Source organism: Macaca mulatta, chromosome 6 (assembly GCF_049350105.2).
Source record: "Macaca mulatta isolate MMU2019108-1 chromosome 6, T2T-MMU8v2.0, whole genome shotgun sequence".
NCBI lineage: Eukaryota > Metazoa > Chordata > Mammalia > Primates > Cercopithecidae > Macaca > Macaca mulatta.
The window spans coordinates 143,467,415-143,481,479 of record NC_133411.1 but is presented as its reverse complement, the minus strand read 5'-3'; the positions used below and the strand labels follow the sequence as shown (position 1 = coordinate 143,481,479).

Genomic DNA, 14,065 nt, shown 5'->3' with positions numbered 1-14,065 from the left:
CGGGCGGATCACAAGGTCAGGAGATCGAGACCACAGTGAAACCCCGTCTCTACTAAAAATACAAAAAATTAGCCGGGCGCGGTGGCGGGCGCCTGTAGTCCCAGCTACTCAGGAGGCTGAGGCAGGAGAATGGCGGGAACCCGGGAGGCGGAGCTTGCAGTGAGCCGAGATCTCGCCACTGCACTCCAGTCTGGGCAACAGCGTGAGACTCCGTCTCAAAAAAAAAAAAAAAAAGAAATGCAAGTTCTCAGCTTCACTCCAGACCTACTGAGTCAGAGCCTCTCAGGAGTAGGCTCAGCAGTCTATGTTTACCGAGCCCTCCAGGTGATTCTCATGCACGCTAGACTTTGGGAATAGACTTTGCTAAAGACAGACTGGTATAGTCCTTCCAGTGTCAGGAGAGTCTATTAGCTTAGCTAGAGGAGAAGTTTGATTCCTAACCCCTAATGTGTCAAGTTCAATGTCAGAAGTGAGGCTAATGTATTCATCGAGCCCCAAGACACTTGCTTTCAGGGAAAGCCAGAATTCTCAGCACTCCAATAGCGTGGTGAGCCTTGGTTCCCCAGGTCTGTTCCCACTCCCTAAAAGACCAGGGGATGGAGAAATGCTCCCCATCAGGTGCGATTCTGACTCTGGCCCCAGTCCCACACCCCTCTGGGGCGCATCAGTCTGCAGCCCCATGGAGGGGAGAGGGTGGTGGCAGCTGCTGTCCGAGGCCCCAAGCATGCCTCTCTCTCAGCCGGCTCCTGGCAGCAGGAGGGTGAAGTAGTCCACATACCTGGATGCAGGTGCCTGTGCATTCCTTGCAGAGGCTGCAGGACAGAGCCCAGCGGCTGGCTGGGATATGCGAGATCTTGGTGATGGGCTCCATCTTCTCTGGGCAGCCGATGCTGACCTGGGCAGGACACAGGGGGCTGTATCATTCCTCTCATCCCCAGCCTGCCTCCAGGGATCTCCAAAATGGGGGTTTGTCTGCTGAAACTAGGTGGTGGGCAGACAGGGCAGTGGCTGAGCCCCTAAATCCCAAGTCCCTCCTGACACCAAACAAGCATGGCTCAAAGGCCGGAATTCCTAACTCTCCCAAGCTGACCACTGGATGAGTGTGTTAGTGTGTGCTCATCTGAGACTCATCTTAAATTGTCTGTGAATGTGTGAGTGTGCCATCAGTGTGTGTAGTTGACTGTGTGTGTGTGCTTGCGACTGTGTGGGCCTTGACAGAGAGGTGCTTTGGTGTGTGTGTGGGGAAAAGGAAGAGAGATCAGCCTGTTACTGTGTCTATATAGAAAGAAGTAGACATAAGAGACTCCATTTTGTTCTGTATTTGAGATGCTGTTAATCTGTGACCCTACCCCCAACCTTGTCCTTTGCAAGAGACATGTGTTGCGGTGACTCAAGGTTTAATGGATTTTGGGCTGTGCAGGATGTGTCTTTGTTAAACAAATGCCTGAAGGTAGCTTGCTGGTTAAAAGTTATCACCATTCTCTTAATTTCAACTACCCAGAGACACGTACATGGCCAAAGGTCGCAGGGACCTCTGCCTAGGAAAGCTAGGTATTGTCTAAGGTTTCTCCCCATGTGATAGACTGAAACTATGCTGCTAAAAGGTTTATGGAGATGTTTGCATATGCATCTCAAGGCACAGCATTTTCCTTTGAACTTATGTCACAGAGGTTTTTGTTCATATGTCTTACTGCCGATTTCCTCTTTTTTCTTTGATCCTATTGTCCTGCCACTCCCCTGTCTTTAAGATGGTAAAGATAATTATCAATAAATACTAAGGGAACTCAGAGACCGGGGCCAGCATGGGTCCTCTGTAAGCTGAGCGCCGGTCCCCTGGGCCCCGCTTTTCTTTCTCTATACTTTGTCTCTGTGTCTTATTTCTTTTCTCAAGTCTCTCGTTCCACCTTACGAGAAACACCCACAGGTGTGGAGGGGCAGGCCACCCCTTCAGTGTGTGCACAGGTACATGCAAGATCCCCCTCCTTTCTGCACTCAGGCCCTTGTTAATAACATCTTCAGAGTTCTTGTTACAATTTGTGTTTATATTACTTATTTTTCTAGGCACCAAGAAAAAGTCTCATGGTGGGACCTCCTCTTGAAGGTCTTTAGGGTTTTCCTGGGGATATGCCTTTGTTGAGCCCTTCCTATGGGGACAGGCCTACAACTATGCCCAAGTCTACTGGGCAGAGACCACCCCACAGCCCAGAGGCAGAGCACATTTGCCTCCCCTTTGCTGATGCCTGAGGATGGAAAAAGCAATTCTCTCCAAGGGTCCTGAGCCAAAGGGTCTTTATGATGGAGTCCCTGTTGGTTCTGTCTCTGCCATGCCCATGGTCCCAGTCTTCAACATGCTGATCCGCAAGCAAGTGCCTACCGCTGACACAAACAACTGTGATGACAGAAGCCTGCAGTGTGGGCTTCAGACTGGGAGCCCAGGAAGGAGAGCGCCACTTATGGACAGGGCCACCTGGCTTGCTCCTGGGCACAGGCAACACTGGAGTGGAGCCTCAATATGAGTCAGTCCACACAGCAGGGCTGGGGCTGAAACTCTGGTGCATTTTAACATTTCACATTTCAAATAAAATGGCTGGCCTTCCGGGCACCCAGGACCTCTGCTAACTCATTGACTCTGGACCCAGCCTGTTGCCTGTGGCACTCCCACCTGGACTTAGAAACACGCCCACCCTGCCATCCTAGCCACAGCCATAGCAGCAGGCCCACTAGCTAACGTCTCTTTAGGCTTACTGCCTGATTCACTCTCTCTTTTTTTTTTGAGACAGAGTCTCATTCTGTCACCCAGGCAGGAGTGCAGTGGCGTGATCTCAGCTCACTGCAATCTCTGTCTCTTGGGTTCAAGTGATTCTCGTGCCTCAGTCACCCAAGTAGCTGGGATTACAGGCATGTGCCAAGCCCAGCTAATTTTTTTTTGTATTTTTAGTAGAGACAGGATTTCACCATGTTGGCCAGGCTGCTCTTGAACTCCTCACCTCAAGTGATCCACCTGCCTTGGCCTCCCACCCAATTCTCTTTTAAGGTTAGTTGGCTTATCTCTGTTTTGAACATGTGGCTTGACTTTGATTGGAACCACTGCCTAGGTTTAGAGGGACCCCACAACCTGCTTTCCCCTCTAGTCAGCTGCCTGACTTCTGTCCAGACCTTATACCTATCTCCTGAATCTCCTAGCGGTCCGTAACTCCATTTTCTCATAGAACTCACCACCTGAGCTCTGTCCAAGTCCACAAGCAAAGCTCCCTATAGTTGTGGTCTGGATTCCTCGCTGGCCCATCACCTGAGATCCCAGTGTGTGTGTGTGTTTTTTTTTTTTTTTGAGACGGAGACTCGCTCTGTCACCCAGGCTGAAGTGCAGTGGTGCGATCTCGGTTCGCTGCAACCTGCACCTCCGGGTTCAAGTGATTCTCTTGCCTCTGCCTCCTGAGTAGCTGAGACTATAGGTGCCTGCCACCACGCACTCCTAATTTTTGTAGAGAGGGGGTTTTGCTATGTTGGCCAGGCTGGTCTTGAACGCCTGAACTCAGGTGATCCACCCACCTCGGCCTCCCAAAATGCTGGGATTACAGGCGTGAGCCACCGTGCCCAGCCGATGCCAGTGTTTTAATGTGAGTCCATCACCTTCCTTTCCCAGTGCTCTGCTACCTGAGTCCCACGCAGACCCACTTCCCCATGGGCTGTTCCTTGGGCTGCCTCACCTCCAGGCCCACCCACCTCAGGAATCCATAGGGCGCAGCTGACGTGCACCCACTTGGTCCCACTTCTGGTGGGCTTCAAGGCTCCTCCTCGCTTGGGGCAGAGCAGGCACTTTGGCTGGACACCCAAGGCACACGTCCGGCACAGCCAGCTGCCCGTGGGCACCTTGAGGATCCCGTAGCATGCCTAGGAGAGAGCAGGGTGGTCATGAGTCAGTGGAGTTGGCCAATCTGTGTCTGGTCAGCAGTCAGCTGCATTTGGTCCAGTGCTAGCCCCATGCTACACTGCTACACAGCCTCCAGCCTCTGGCACATACACCTTCTGAGGAGTTACAATGCAAGGAAGGAAGGGCTCCTGGAAAGCCCTCCTTGGCCTGTTTGTATGCCTGAAATGTCACCATTTCAGTCCTCTGTGAAAGGGTTCAGGTCTGCCCTCTGCTGGGAGGAAAGTCACTTTAGCCAGAGGTTCCTAACCAGCAATAGACTCAGGAGGGTTCAAGAATCCCCTTAAGTTGAATACAAAATTGGGTGTGTACTTCCTGGAAACAAGTCCCAGAGCCTTCATATTTCTTACACAGGGATCCATGAGGAGGGCTGCACCCCTCTATGGCTTGGGTGAGACACATGAGCCTAAGAGCTGCTGGGTATAAGGGATGTGTTTGTTTATATGAGACTTGCACTGCCCACCTACCTGCCAGTCCGGCGAAGTCCCTACCTCTGAGCTCCCCGGGGTCTATTCCAGTGATGGTGCATACGGGCAGCCTCAAAATCAGGGCCAGAGTGGGTCCACTAGGTCCCAGTCAGGTCTGCAGTCAAGGCCCAGAGATACTCAAGACCTACAGCCTCGGGCCCCAAACCAAGGGGAGCCTGGCCAGGCTGCACTGGCGCATAAATCCAGTAATGGTGACAAATACGTATAGCCTTTACTAGACTGTTCTAAGCAAAGACGCACAGTAAACAATTTAATCTGTGTAACAATCCACTCTTATTTATGCATAATCGAGAAAACACAGGCCCCGAGAGGTTACAAAACTTGCCTAAAGTTACATAGTTTGTGAACGGCAGAGCCACAATTTGAAATCTGGCAGCTTTGCTCTCGGTCACAGTGGGCTGCCTTTTAGTAAATTCAAGACATGAGGAGCAGAAGAGGAGGGGAAGGGACAGGGTGCAAGGAGGAGAGGGTCTGAGGGAGGCTGATGGGAGAGGGCAGAAAGCTAACGGGCTTTGGCTTGAGTCTGGCTGGCAGGTCTAAGCCAAGGGGCCCTGGGTGCACATGGCACCACAAAGCACCCTCGCCATTCCCTTCCTGCTCCTTCTTAAGGGCCTCTGCCCACAGTGCCTCTGGAAAGCCAAGTGGGGCCCTGCCAGGCAGTGTGCGTATACATGGCACGGGTGAGGGTGACTGGCGGGTCTGCCCACCTGATGCACACAGACGTTGCACTTGTCACAGAAGACCATCTCGTTGCCATCCTCGCCCTCGGGAGAGCGACACACGTCGCAGACAACATCCTCGTCGTACTCGATGCCCAGCCCCTCCTGCGTCTCGATGGCCCTGGCCATATTCTGGTGGCACAGGGTCTCCAGTTCCTCCAGCACACGCTCTAATGTCAGCTCATCCAGCTCCGGCCTCTCTGTGAGGAGGACAGCAGGGCGTGGTGGTGTTAAGAGCCCAGCCTCCTTTGAGCTTCGAAGAGGACTTGGCTCCTGGAGCTGCAGGAATTCAGGGCAGATGTCTGGGAGGGTTTCTGTCCATCCACTGTGGGACCTGGGAGAAGCAGCTCCATCCTCTGAAAACTGAATGGTCTGGACCATCCCATCTCAACGGCCCCTCACCTGTCCTGGTGTTCTGACTTTAGACAGCCTGCCTGTGACCACAGGGACACGTGTGTACAATTAACATGGAAGTGTCTCTGGGATGCGGCCAGCTCCATGGGAGAAGGCACTGCTTGTGCTGTATGTATGAGGGGACCTCTGAGTGTGGCTGAATAGGGAAGAGTCAGCCCTTCCTGGGACATTAGTGGGCTCCAGCCAGGTGGCCCACACCTCCTGACCCCAGCCCCATTTGCCATCCTGACCCCGGCCCCATTTGCCATCCTAGACTCCCCTGCATGCTCACTTACTCTTCCTGTAACATCCGTGCTTACCACAATAGTCCCAAGAGCCCTGCAACTGATGTGCTTATTATTGCCCCCACCTGACAGCTGCAGAAACTTCAGGAGGCACAGAGACACTAACCAGTCAGGTCACCATTCAGTAATGCAGTATGGACGCTCCCTCCAGATCCATGCCTGGGCCACTGCCCCTCTCGGGATGGGGAGAAAACCCTCCCTGCCCTGCCCTGATCCCATTCTTAATGCAGTGGTCACCTACCCATCTCCTTAAGCTCTGAGTTGATGAGCTCCAGCCAGTAGGCGTCAATCTCGTCCAGGTCATAGCGGCTGCCCCCTGGCCAATCAGGCTGGGAGCCCTCACCAAGCGTGGTGCTGCTTGGGGATGCCTGGACAGGGGGGCCTTCCAGCGGTGGGAGGATCCTAGAAAATCAAGACAAAATGTCATGAAGGGAGGGGCCCTCAGCCTGCTGCCCTAGGGGCTCCAGGGAGCTGACCAGTCCAGCTCAGGAGCTGATGGACAAGTGTGCTTTGATGCTACACAGGGCCCACCTCCTTCCACCCCCTCCTTCATTTCTTCCTCCACCATCTGCCCACCCTGCAGACTCAGATGAGTCTCTAAGGGTGACTCAGAGACTGAGTGGATGAACAGGCAGCACAGAGAAGACCCAAAGGGCAGTAGGGCACAGTGAGGGATGGGAGTCAGGGCTGATCCACAGCCTTGCTCACCCTATAAACATCCACCTGCCCAGGGTTCATCCACTTCCTCCCATCAGGGTGGCTGGGCCTTAGCTAAAGCCCCGTGGTCTGGATCTAACCCTGCTAGGGCCTGTAGGAGGTGTCCTATGTGCCGTCATGGGCAATGGCCTGTGTCAGCAACAAGTGAGGTAGTGCCAGCTGGACTCCAGGTCCTTCAGCATACCCCTCAAGGCTGCGGACAAGGCAGGGGTTGTCTACATACTCCCAGAAGCCCAAGCCCCCTTTTTACCAACAGCCTGAAAACCCCACTGACTTGAGTAGAACTGAGGCCAGCTCTCCTCTGAGATAAGGAGGAGCCCTACCTGGTTACACGGCTGTGGCCTAGGGTGACCCTTTCCAGACAAAAGGTCCACATGCCACCTTGCCCTTCTCCCAGACACAATGTCATGTGAGCAGTGAGTGTCCTGCTACACGGTGTTACCCGGCCCCATGACCAAGATGGAAGTCAAATCCCTTGGATACAAAGAATCCTGCCTGCTGCAGTCCCAGGATCCCTTCCCAGCTCAGCCCACATTTGCAGCCACAGCTCTGCTGCTGAGGCAGCTTGGAAAGGCCTGGCCGCAGGGTGTGGACTCAAAGCCCAGCTTCCCCACTTACTGTGTGACTCTGGGAGTCACTCAACTTCTCTGGGCCCCAGTGTTCCCATCCCCCAAAATGGGTCAATAATAATAGTACCAGGCTGGGCACAGTGGCTCACGCCTGTAATCCCAGCACTTTGGGAGGCCAAAGCAGGTGGATCACCTGAGGTCGGGAGTTCGAGACCAGCCTGATCAGCATGGAGAAACCCCATCTCTACTAAAACTACAAAATTACCCAGGTGTGGTGGCGTATGCCTGTAATTCCAGCTACTTAGAAGGCTGAGGCAGAAGAATCGCTTGAACCTGGGAGGTGGAGGCTATGGTGAGCAGAGATCGCGCCACTGCACTCCAGCCCGAGCAACAAGAGCGAAGCTCTGTCTCAAAAATAATAATAGTAATAATATCTACCTTATGTGGTTGGTGAGAGGATTAATGGATTAATGTTTGCAAAGCTCTTAGGAAAGTGTCTGGCACACAGTAACTACTGTGTGCGTGTGTGTGTGTGTGTGTGTGTGTGCTGTGTGATGTGTGTGTGTTGTGTGATGTGTGGTGTGTTTGTGTGTGTATGTGTGTGTTGAGACCTTGGGATGTTACCGCTCTCCTGAAATGGAATATAGGGGGCATTTTGCCTCAGGAGGGCATGGTTTCCTCTTGGCTCAGCTGTGTGCTGCCCCTCAGTTCCTGATGCCAGTTCAAAAAGCCAGCTCTTCCCATCCCCACTGGTTGCCATGGTTATTGCTTCGGAGCCTGGCCTCCATCTGGCCAGCTCTGCCAGGGTGGAGAGGCCCCTTACTTGAGAGGCATCCTGGGGTCGGGGGCAAGGCTGCCAGAAGCTGTGACTCAGCGCTGACAGGGAGGGAGGGGCAGGGCTTTAGATGGCACAGAGACATGGCAGAGCTGTGGCAAGGGCTCCTGGGCTTCCCCACCACCACACCCAGTGTCAGCAAAAAGGGCAGGAAGGATGAAGGAGACGGGGAGTCTCTCTCCTGAGAGAGAATGGCCTCCAAGCCAGGAGGAAGGTCTATGTAAGGTCGAAGGGGCATGGAGAAGGGGAAGGGGCTTGGCACCACCTTTGCCCACACAAGAGGCCCAAATGAAGGCAGGTCCTAGGTCATGATCATGGTATGGCCGCACCCCACACTAACAGGTGATTCCATATGGAAGCGATACTAATACCCTCGGTCCAACACAATTCTGCCTTTCCCCGTGAAACTGTTACTTGAATAAACACATTCTTTTAAAAATGCAGCCTGTAATTTGGTTGTGAACGGCTTTGATTGTGCCCTAAGCACATGCTGAGTGGGGGTGTCCGGATGCCCACCACTTCCTGGCATAACTACCCACATCTGCTTGCCTGGTCAGCGGCCACCTGGCCAAGCCTCTTGGGATCAGGATCACTGTGCTGCTTCTGTAGAGTCAGGGTGAAGGGACTCACACCACAAGGTATCTGCTGTGCTTCCTGGGTCTCTCCTCTTCATCTGTTTGCCCCCTTCTGGCTCTGGCTCTGAAGGAAGTTCTCCTACCAGGCGTGGACTGACCTGACCCTAGGCCAAGCCCTCACCCTCAGCTGTAGCCAGGAGGATGGAGGTCAGCTGAGAGGAGGGCAGCAGCTGGTTGGGATCTATGGGAGGGGAGGGGGTCTTTACCCCAGAAGACCAGATACACACCAGAGGTCGGTTCTGCCCTGGCTGAGACTTCTGGCCGCAGTGAGGGGCAGGACAGGCCCTCACTCAATTCAGTCTGGAGAAGGGCGAGACAAGTGCTCATTGTTCAGACAGATTTCAGACCATGAGGTGGGCAGACCCACCCAAAGGCCAGGGAGGAAGGGACAGAGGGGGCCTGGGGTGGCAGCTGGGGGAGGGCAGCCAGAAACAGCCTGCAGGGATGACGGGGGCACAGCGCTCTGTCTCTGGGCCTCACAGGGGCAGCCCAGGGCTTGTTCCCGGGGCCTCTGATTTCCTGGCCCAGCCCACTAGGCCTGGTGGCCCTGCAGGGAATTCCCCAGAATTTCCCAACTTCCTCATCTATAAAATGGGGACAGTCACATGTAGTTTGTAAAGCTAATATGATTGTTAAATGAAAAGATGAACACAGGCTCAGCACAGCCAGTCCTCAAGAACAGGGTTTCTCTAACAATTCTGACCCTGGCGGCTACCAGGCAGCCTTCCAGATGAGGGCTGCGCAGTGGGAGGTGCCGGAGGATGGAGTGGCTAGAGGCAGACAGCGGCAGAAGAGGCGTGGAGATGAATCTAAGAGAGCACCTCCCCACCCCCAGTCCGTCCTCTCCAAAGATCACGGACAGGCCAGGAGCTCCTGGCTCACATCAGCTTAGCACAGCCATGCCTATGCTGGGAATGCACCTAGTAAAGCCAAAGCAGCTGGAACACGTGCTCTCTTCTTGATGTCAACAGATAAAGCACCCTACAGGCAGACTGAAGCCAAGCTACTGGTATGGAAGCATCTGCAATTAATTACCCAGGCCAGGAGATGTTTCCGGAACCAACTGACACTGACATCAAGTAGAGAGGACAGACTGCTGGGCCAAGCCTAATCAAGACTGACCTCGCTCTGCCCACCTGGTGGCCTGCCCGTCCCCCATCACCCTGGGCACTGGTACTTGTGGCAGTGACCTGGCATACATATTCTCACTTCTGGAGAGGCCTGGGGCACCCCTGATTCTCAGAAGGCCCCAGACAAGTGTTAATAAACACTCAGCCATCAGGAGTCACTGGAACAGGATTGCCTGCCCCCTCCCCTTCCAATCCCCACAGAGCACCCTACTGGTGCTTCGAGTCTGCTGTGCCCGTGATCCAATCATAGCTGCAGCTGCCAGGAAACGAGGGTGCCAACGTCAAGGGAGGTAACAGCTGTGATCTTTGCCCCATGCATGGTCTACATGGGACCGAGCAAGAGCCACAAGGTTGCCAAGGCCAGGAGTAGACAGCCAAAAACCCAAGCTGCCCAGACCAGGCAGACTGGTGGGTGGGGGAGGCCAGGACACAAGACCCCTCTGCCCTGAGACATGACTTGGAGGGTTTCCCAGGTTGCATAAAGAAGCACTTGGCGGCCGGGCGCGGTGGCTCAAGCCTGTAATCCCAGCACTTTGGGAGGCCGAGACGGGTGGATCACAAGGTCAGGAGATCGAGACCATCCTGGCTAACACGGTGAAACCCCGTCTCTACTAAAAACACAAAAAATTAGCCGGGCGAGGTGGCGGCGCCTGTGGTCCCAGCTACTCGAGAGGCTGAGGCAGGAGAATGGCGGGAACCCGGGAGGCGGAGCTTGCAGTGAGCTGAGATCTGGCCACTGCACTCCAGCCTGGGCGACAGAGCGAGACTCCGTCTCAAAAAAAAAAAAAAAAAAAAAAAAAAAGCACTTGGCTGAACTCCGTAGCTGGAGGCAAGACCCAGGGCCACGTGGCTACCTCCTGACAAGAGCGGCCAGAAGTCTCTCCATCTCATGAGACCAGAAGGGTATAAAGCCCAGAGGACTCATCTCTGAACCAGCCCTGGCAGGGGAACCTACCCAGAGGCCTGTAATAGCAATGGCTTCCTGACCATCTGCTGTACGCCAGGCACTTGACTCCCCCACTAAGAACTCCCTTAAAAGGTTCAAGAAGTCAAAAGCATGGCTTAAGGCCAGGCGCGGTGGCTCACGCCTGTAATCCCAGCACTTTAGGAGGCCGAGGTGGGCGGATCACGAGGTCAGGAGATTAAGACCGTCCTGGCTAACATGGTGAAACCCCATCTCTACGAAAAATACAAAAAATTAGCTGGGCATGGTGGCACGCATCTGTAATCCCAGTTACTCGGGAGGCTGAGGCAGGAGAATCTCAAGAACCCAGGAGTCAGAGGTTGCAGTGAGCCAAGATTGCGCCACTGCACTCCAGCCTGGCGACAGAGTGAGACCCCGTCTCAAAAAAAAAAAAAAAAAAAAAAAAAGTATGCTTTATCTCTCTCTTAAAGACTAGTGAAAAGTCTGGAGATTTCCCTGATCAGAACTGCTTTGGCACCGGGCATGGTAGCCCATGCCTGTAATCCCAGCACTTTGGGAGGCTGAGGCAGGAGAGTTGCTTGAGCCCAGGAGTTAGAGACCAGCCTGAGCAACAGAGCAAGACCCTGTCTCTACCAACAATCAAAAAAATTAGCCACGTGTGGTGGCATGTGCCTATGGTGGGAAGATCACTTGAGGCTGGGAGGTCGAGGCTGCAGTGAGCTGAGATTGCACCACTGCACTCCAGCCTGGGTAACAGAGTGAGAACTTGTCTCAAAAAAAAGGCCAGACCCGGTGACTTACAGCTGCCTGCAGTCCCAGCACTTTGGGAGGCCGGCCAAGGTGGTGGACAGATCACTTGAGCCCAGGAGTTCAAGACTAGCCTGGGCAACATGGCAAATCCCCATCTCTACACAAAACATGATAATTAGCTGGGCGTGGTGGCCTGAGCTTGTAGTCCTAGCTACTTGGGAGGCTGAGGTGGGAGGATTGCTTGAACCTGGGAGGTCAAGGCTGCAGTGGGCCAAGATTGTACCACTGCACTCCAGCCTGGGGGACCGAGTAAGACCCTGTCTCTAAAGAAGAAAGAAAAAAGAACCGCTTTGGGGCCCAGTTTGGATTGACATTACGAAGTGCTTGCTGTGTGCCAGGCCTGGTGCCAAGTGCCTTCCATGCGTCATTTCATTCCATTATCTCAACATTACAACTGCATGAGTAGGTTAGTTATTGTTAGCATTCCAATTTCATGGATAAGGAAACTGAGGCCCAGAGAGATTACATTTATGGTCTAAGGCCACACTGAATATGAGTGGCTACATGAACGCAAGCATTCTGGCTCTACAGCCAAGCCCGAGCCCAACCCCCTAGCCTCTCAGGTAAACTGCCAGTATTTCTGGAACATTTCAATGGTTTGTTGGACAAGGGAATGGAATACAGAATAGAGACGGACTAGAAAGGAATTCCAGGACTGGTAGGTCACCTACCTGGAAAGCAGCCTCCCCTTCCTCCCCTGTTCCAACGGCCCCCTAGCCTGGGCTGCCTGGCTCACCTCACCACGGGCTCCGGGATGGCCTCTGCCCCGGCGGGCACCTGCACACCTTTCTCCCACTCCTGTCGCCATGGGTCTGCCAGGATGTAGTAGTCATCCGGGCTGAGCTGGTATGAGTCCGGGATCTTCATGGCTGTGATCAAGTCTGTCCGGAAAACCTGTGAGGGGCAAGAGGGGAAGAGAGTGACTTCAGACTGCCTCAGGGCAGTCTGCCCCACAGGCCAGAGGAAGACGCAGATACATGCAACTCAAGTGGGCATTCTGCCTGCGCACTTACAAATAAGATGACATAAAAGCAATCAGCACAATAAATAACACAGCTCTGATCCCTGCACATGCTTTGCACACAGTAGATGTTCCATAAATGTGATGAACTGAATTCACATTGCTCTGACCTATGAAAGGACAGAGTTTGAGGGATAGATGGGAGTGGACCTACGAGAGAAAGAGAAAGACTGGCAGAGAAAGGCAAAAATCAAAATAAAAAGAGGAAAACCTCAGAGGACAGAAAGGCTAATGTGAAAGCAATACTGATGGCCAGGCGTGGTGGCTCATGCCTGTAATCTCAACAGTTTGGGAGGCTGAGATGGGAGGATTGCTTGAGGCCAGGAGTTCAAGACAGCCTGGGCAACAAAGGAAGATCCTGCCTCTACAAAACATTTAAAAATTAAAGAATTTTTTTTAAAAAAAGGGCCAGGCAATGTGGCTCACACCTGTAATCCCAGCACTGTGGGAGGCTGAGGAGGGAGGGCTGCTTGAACCCAGGATTTTGAGACAAGTCTGGGCAACATGGTGAAACCTCATATTTATAAAAAATTAAAAAAGTAGCTGGGTGCGGTGGCACATGCCTGGGGTCCCAGCTACTCTGGAGGTTGAGATGGAAGGACTGCTTGAGCCCAGGAGGTTAAGCCTGCAGTGAGCCATCATTGCACCACTGCACTCCAGCCTGCGTGACAGTGAGTCCCTTTCTCAAAAAATAAAAACAAAATAAATAAATAAAATAAAATAAAAAATACTGCCATTATGTGACTGTTCAAGACATTTCCACTGGAGGTTCACAATCATGTTATCTTTCTGCACCCACAGACACAAGTGGAGGCGTAAAACACCACAGGGCGCCAACCCCAGGAAAGGCCTTCTGCAAACCTTATGCAAACAGCCGGGGGATGGCCGGGGCTTAGGGCAGCCTAGATAGCGGCTTCACATGAGCTGGGACTTCCAAAGTCCCTCAAGAACAAGGACACTCTCCTAACTCGACAGGGGCTTTGTGTGTCGGGGGCCGGGTAGGAAGGCAGGAAGGACAGGGTTGTCTTCCTTCTTAATCAAGCCCAAACTCCTCAGGGCAAAGCCACGAGTGGTCACACCCCGAGCACATGCTCACTTGGGGCAAACTGCTCTTCCCAGAGTTTAGTCCGTTGCTCCCACCTCCAACCCCAATTCCACCTCAGAACAAGCTCTAAACTCTGCCCCAGCTGGCACTGGCAACGCCTCCTGCCCCAGTCACCTGATCCCGCTGTGATCCCCCAACAAAGCGCTATTGTGGAATGTGGTGGCACCTCTAGACACCATGTGACTTGCTCAGGTACCAACTTTCCCAGTGATCATTGTCACTTGAGAATCACAAGTTAAAGAACTCACATCACTGAGACAAGAGACACCACTTCAAGGAGTACTCCAGGCCTCAGACCAAACTTCAACCCCACATTCATCCCTGGAAAAGTCAGCACCCACTGCTGTGCCCGGGGCTAAGTCAGTTCACTCAGCCTTCCGTAGCCTCATGACAGACGGATTCAGCGGTAACCTCTGCCTGCTATGTGCGCCTCATTTGTAACTAGGTCCACAACCACAAGGAGAACAGTGAAATGGGTGGACTGA

At 53.4% G+C, this 14,065-nt stretch overlaps 1 protein-coding gene across 23 annotated transcripts in view; it reads right to left on the bottom strand.

The window, feature by feature from the left end:
- Positions 1 to 14,065, bottom strand: part of JADE2 (jade family PHD finger 2) — a 58,501-nt gene that overhangs the window by 18,179 nt on the left and 26,257 nt on the right. For all 23 annotated transcript variants that reach the window (XM_015140936.3, XM_078005196.1, XM_078005201.1 and 20 more), the window contains exons 4-8: positions 12,191 to 12,348; positions 6,075 to 6,235; positions 5,124 to 5,335; positions 3,724 to 3,891; positions 779 to 895 (exon numbers count right to left, since the gene is read on the bottom strand). In XM_015140936.3, coding sequence (XP_014996422.1) covers positions 779 to 895; positions 3,724 to 3,891; positions 5,124 to 5,335; positions 6,075 to 6,235; positions 12,191 to 12,348 — 816 coding nt within the window. The remainder of the gene's footprint in view (positions 1 to 778; positions 896 to 3,723; positions 3,892 to 5,123; positions 5,336 to 6,074; positions 6,236 to 12,190; positions 12,349 to 14,065) is intronic.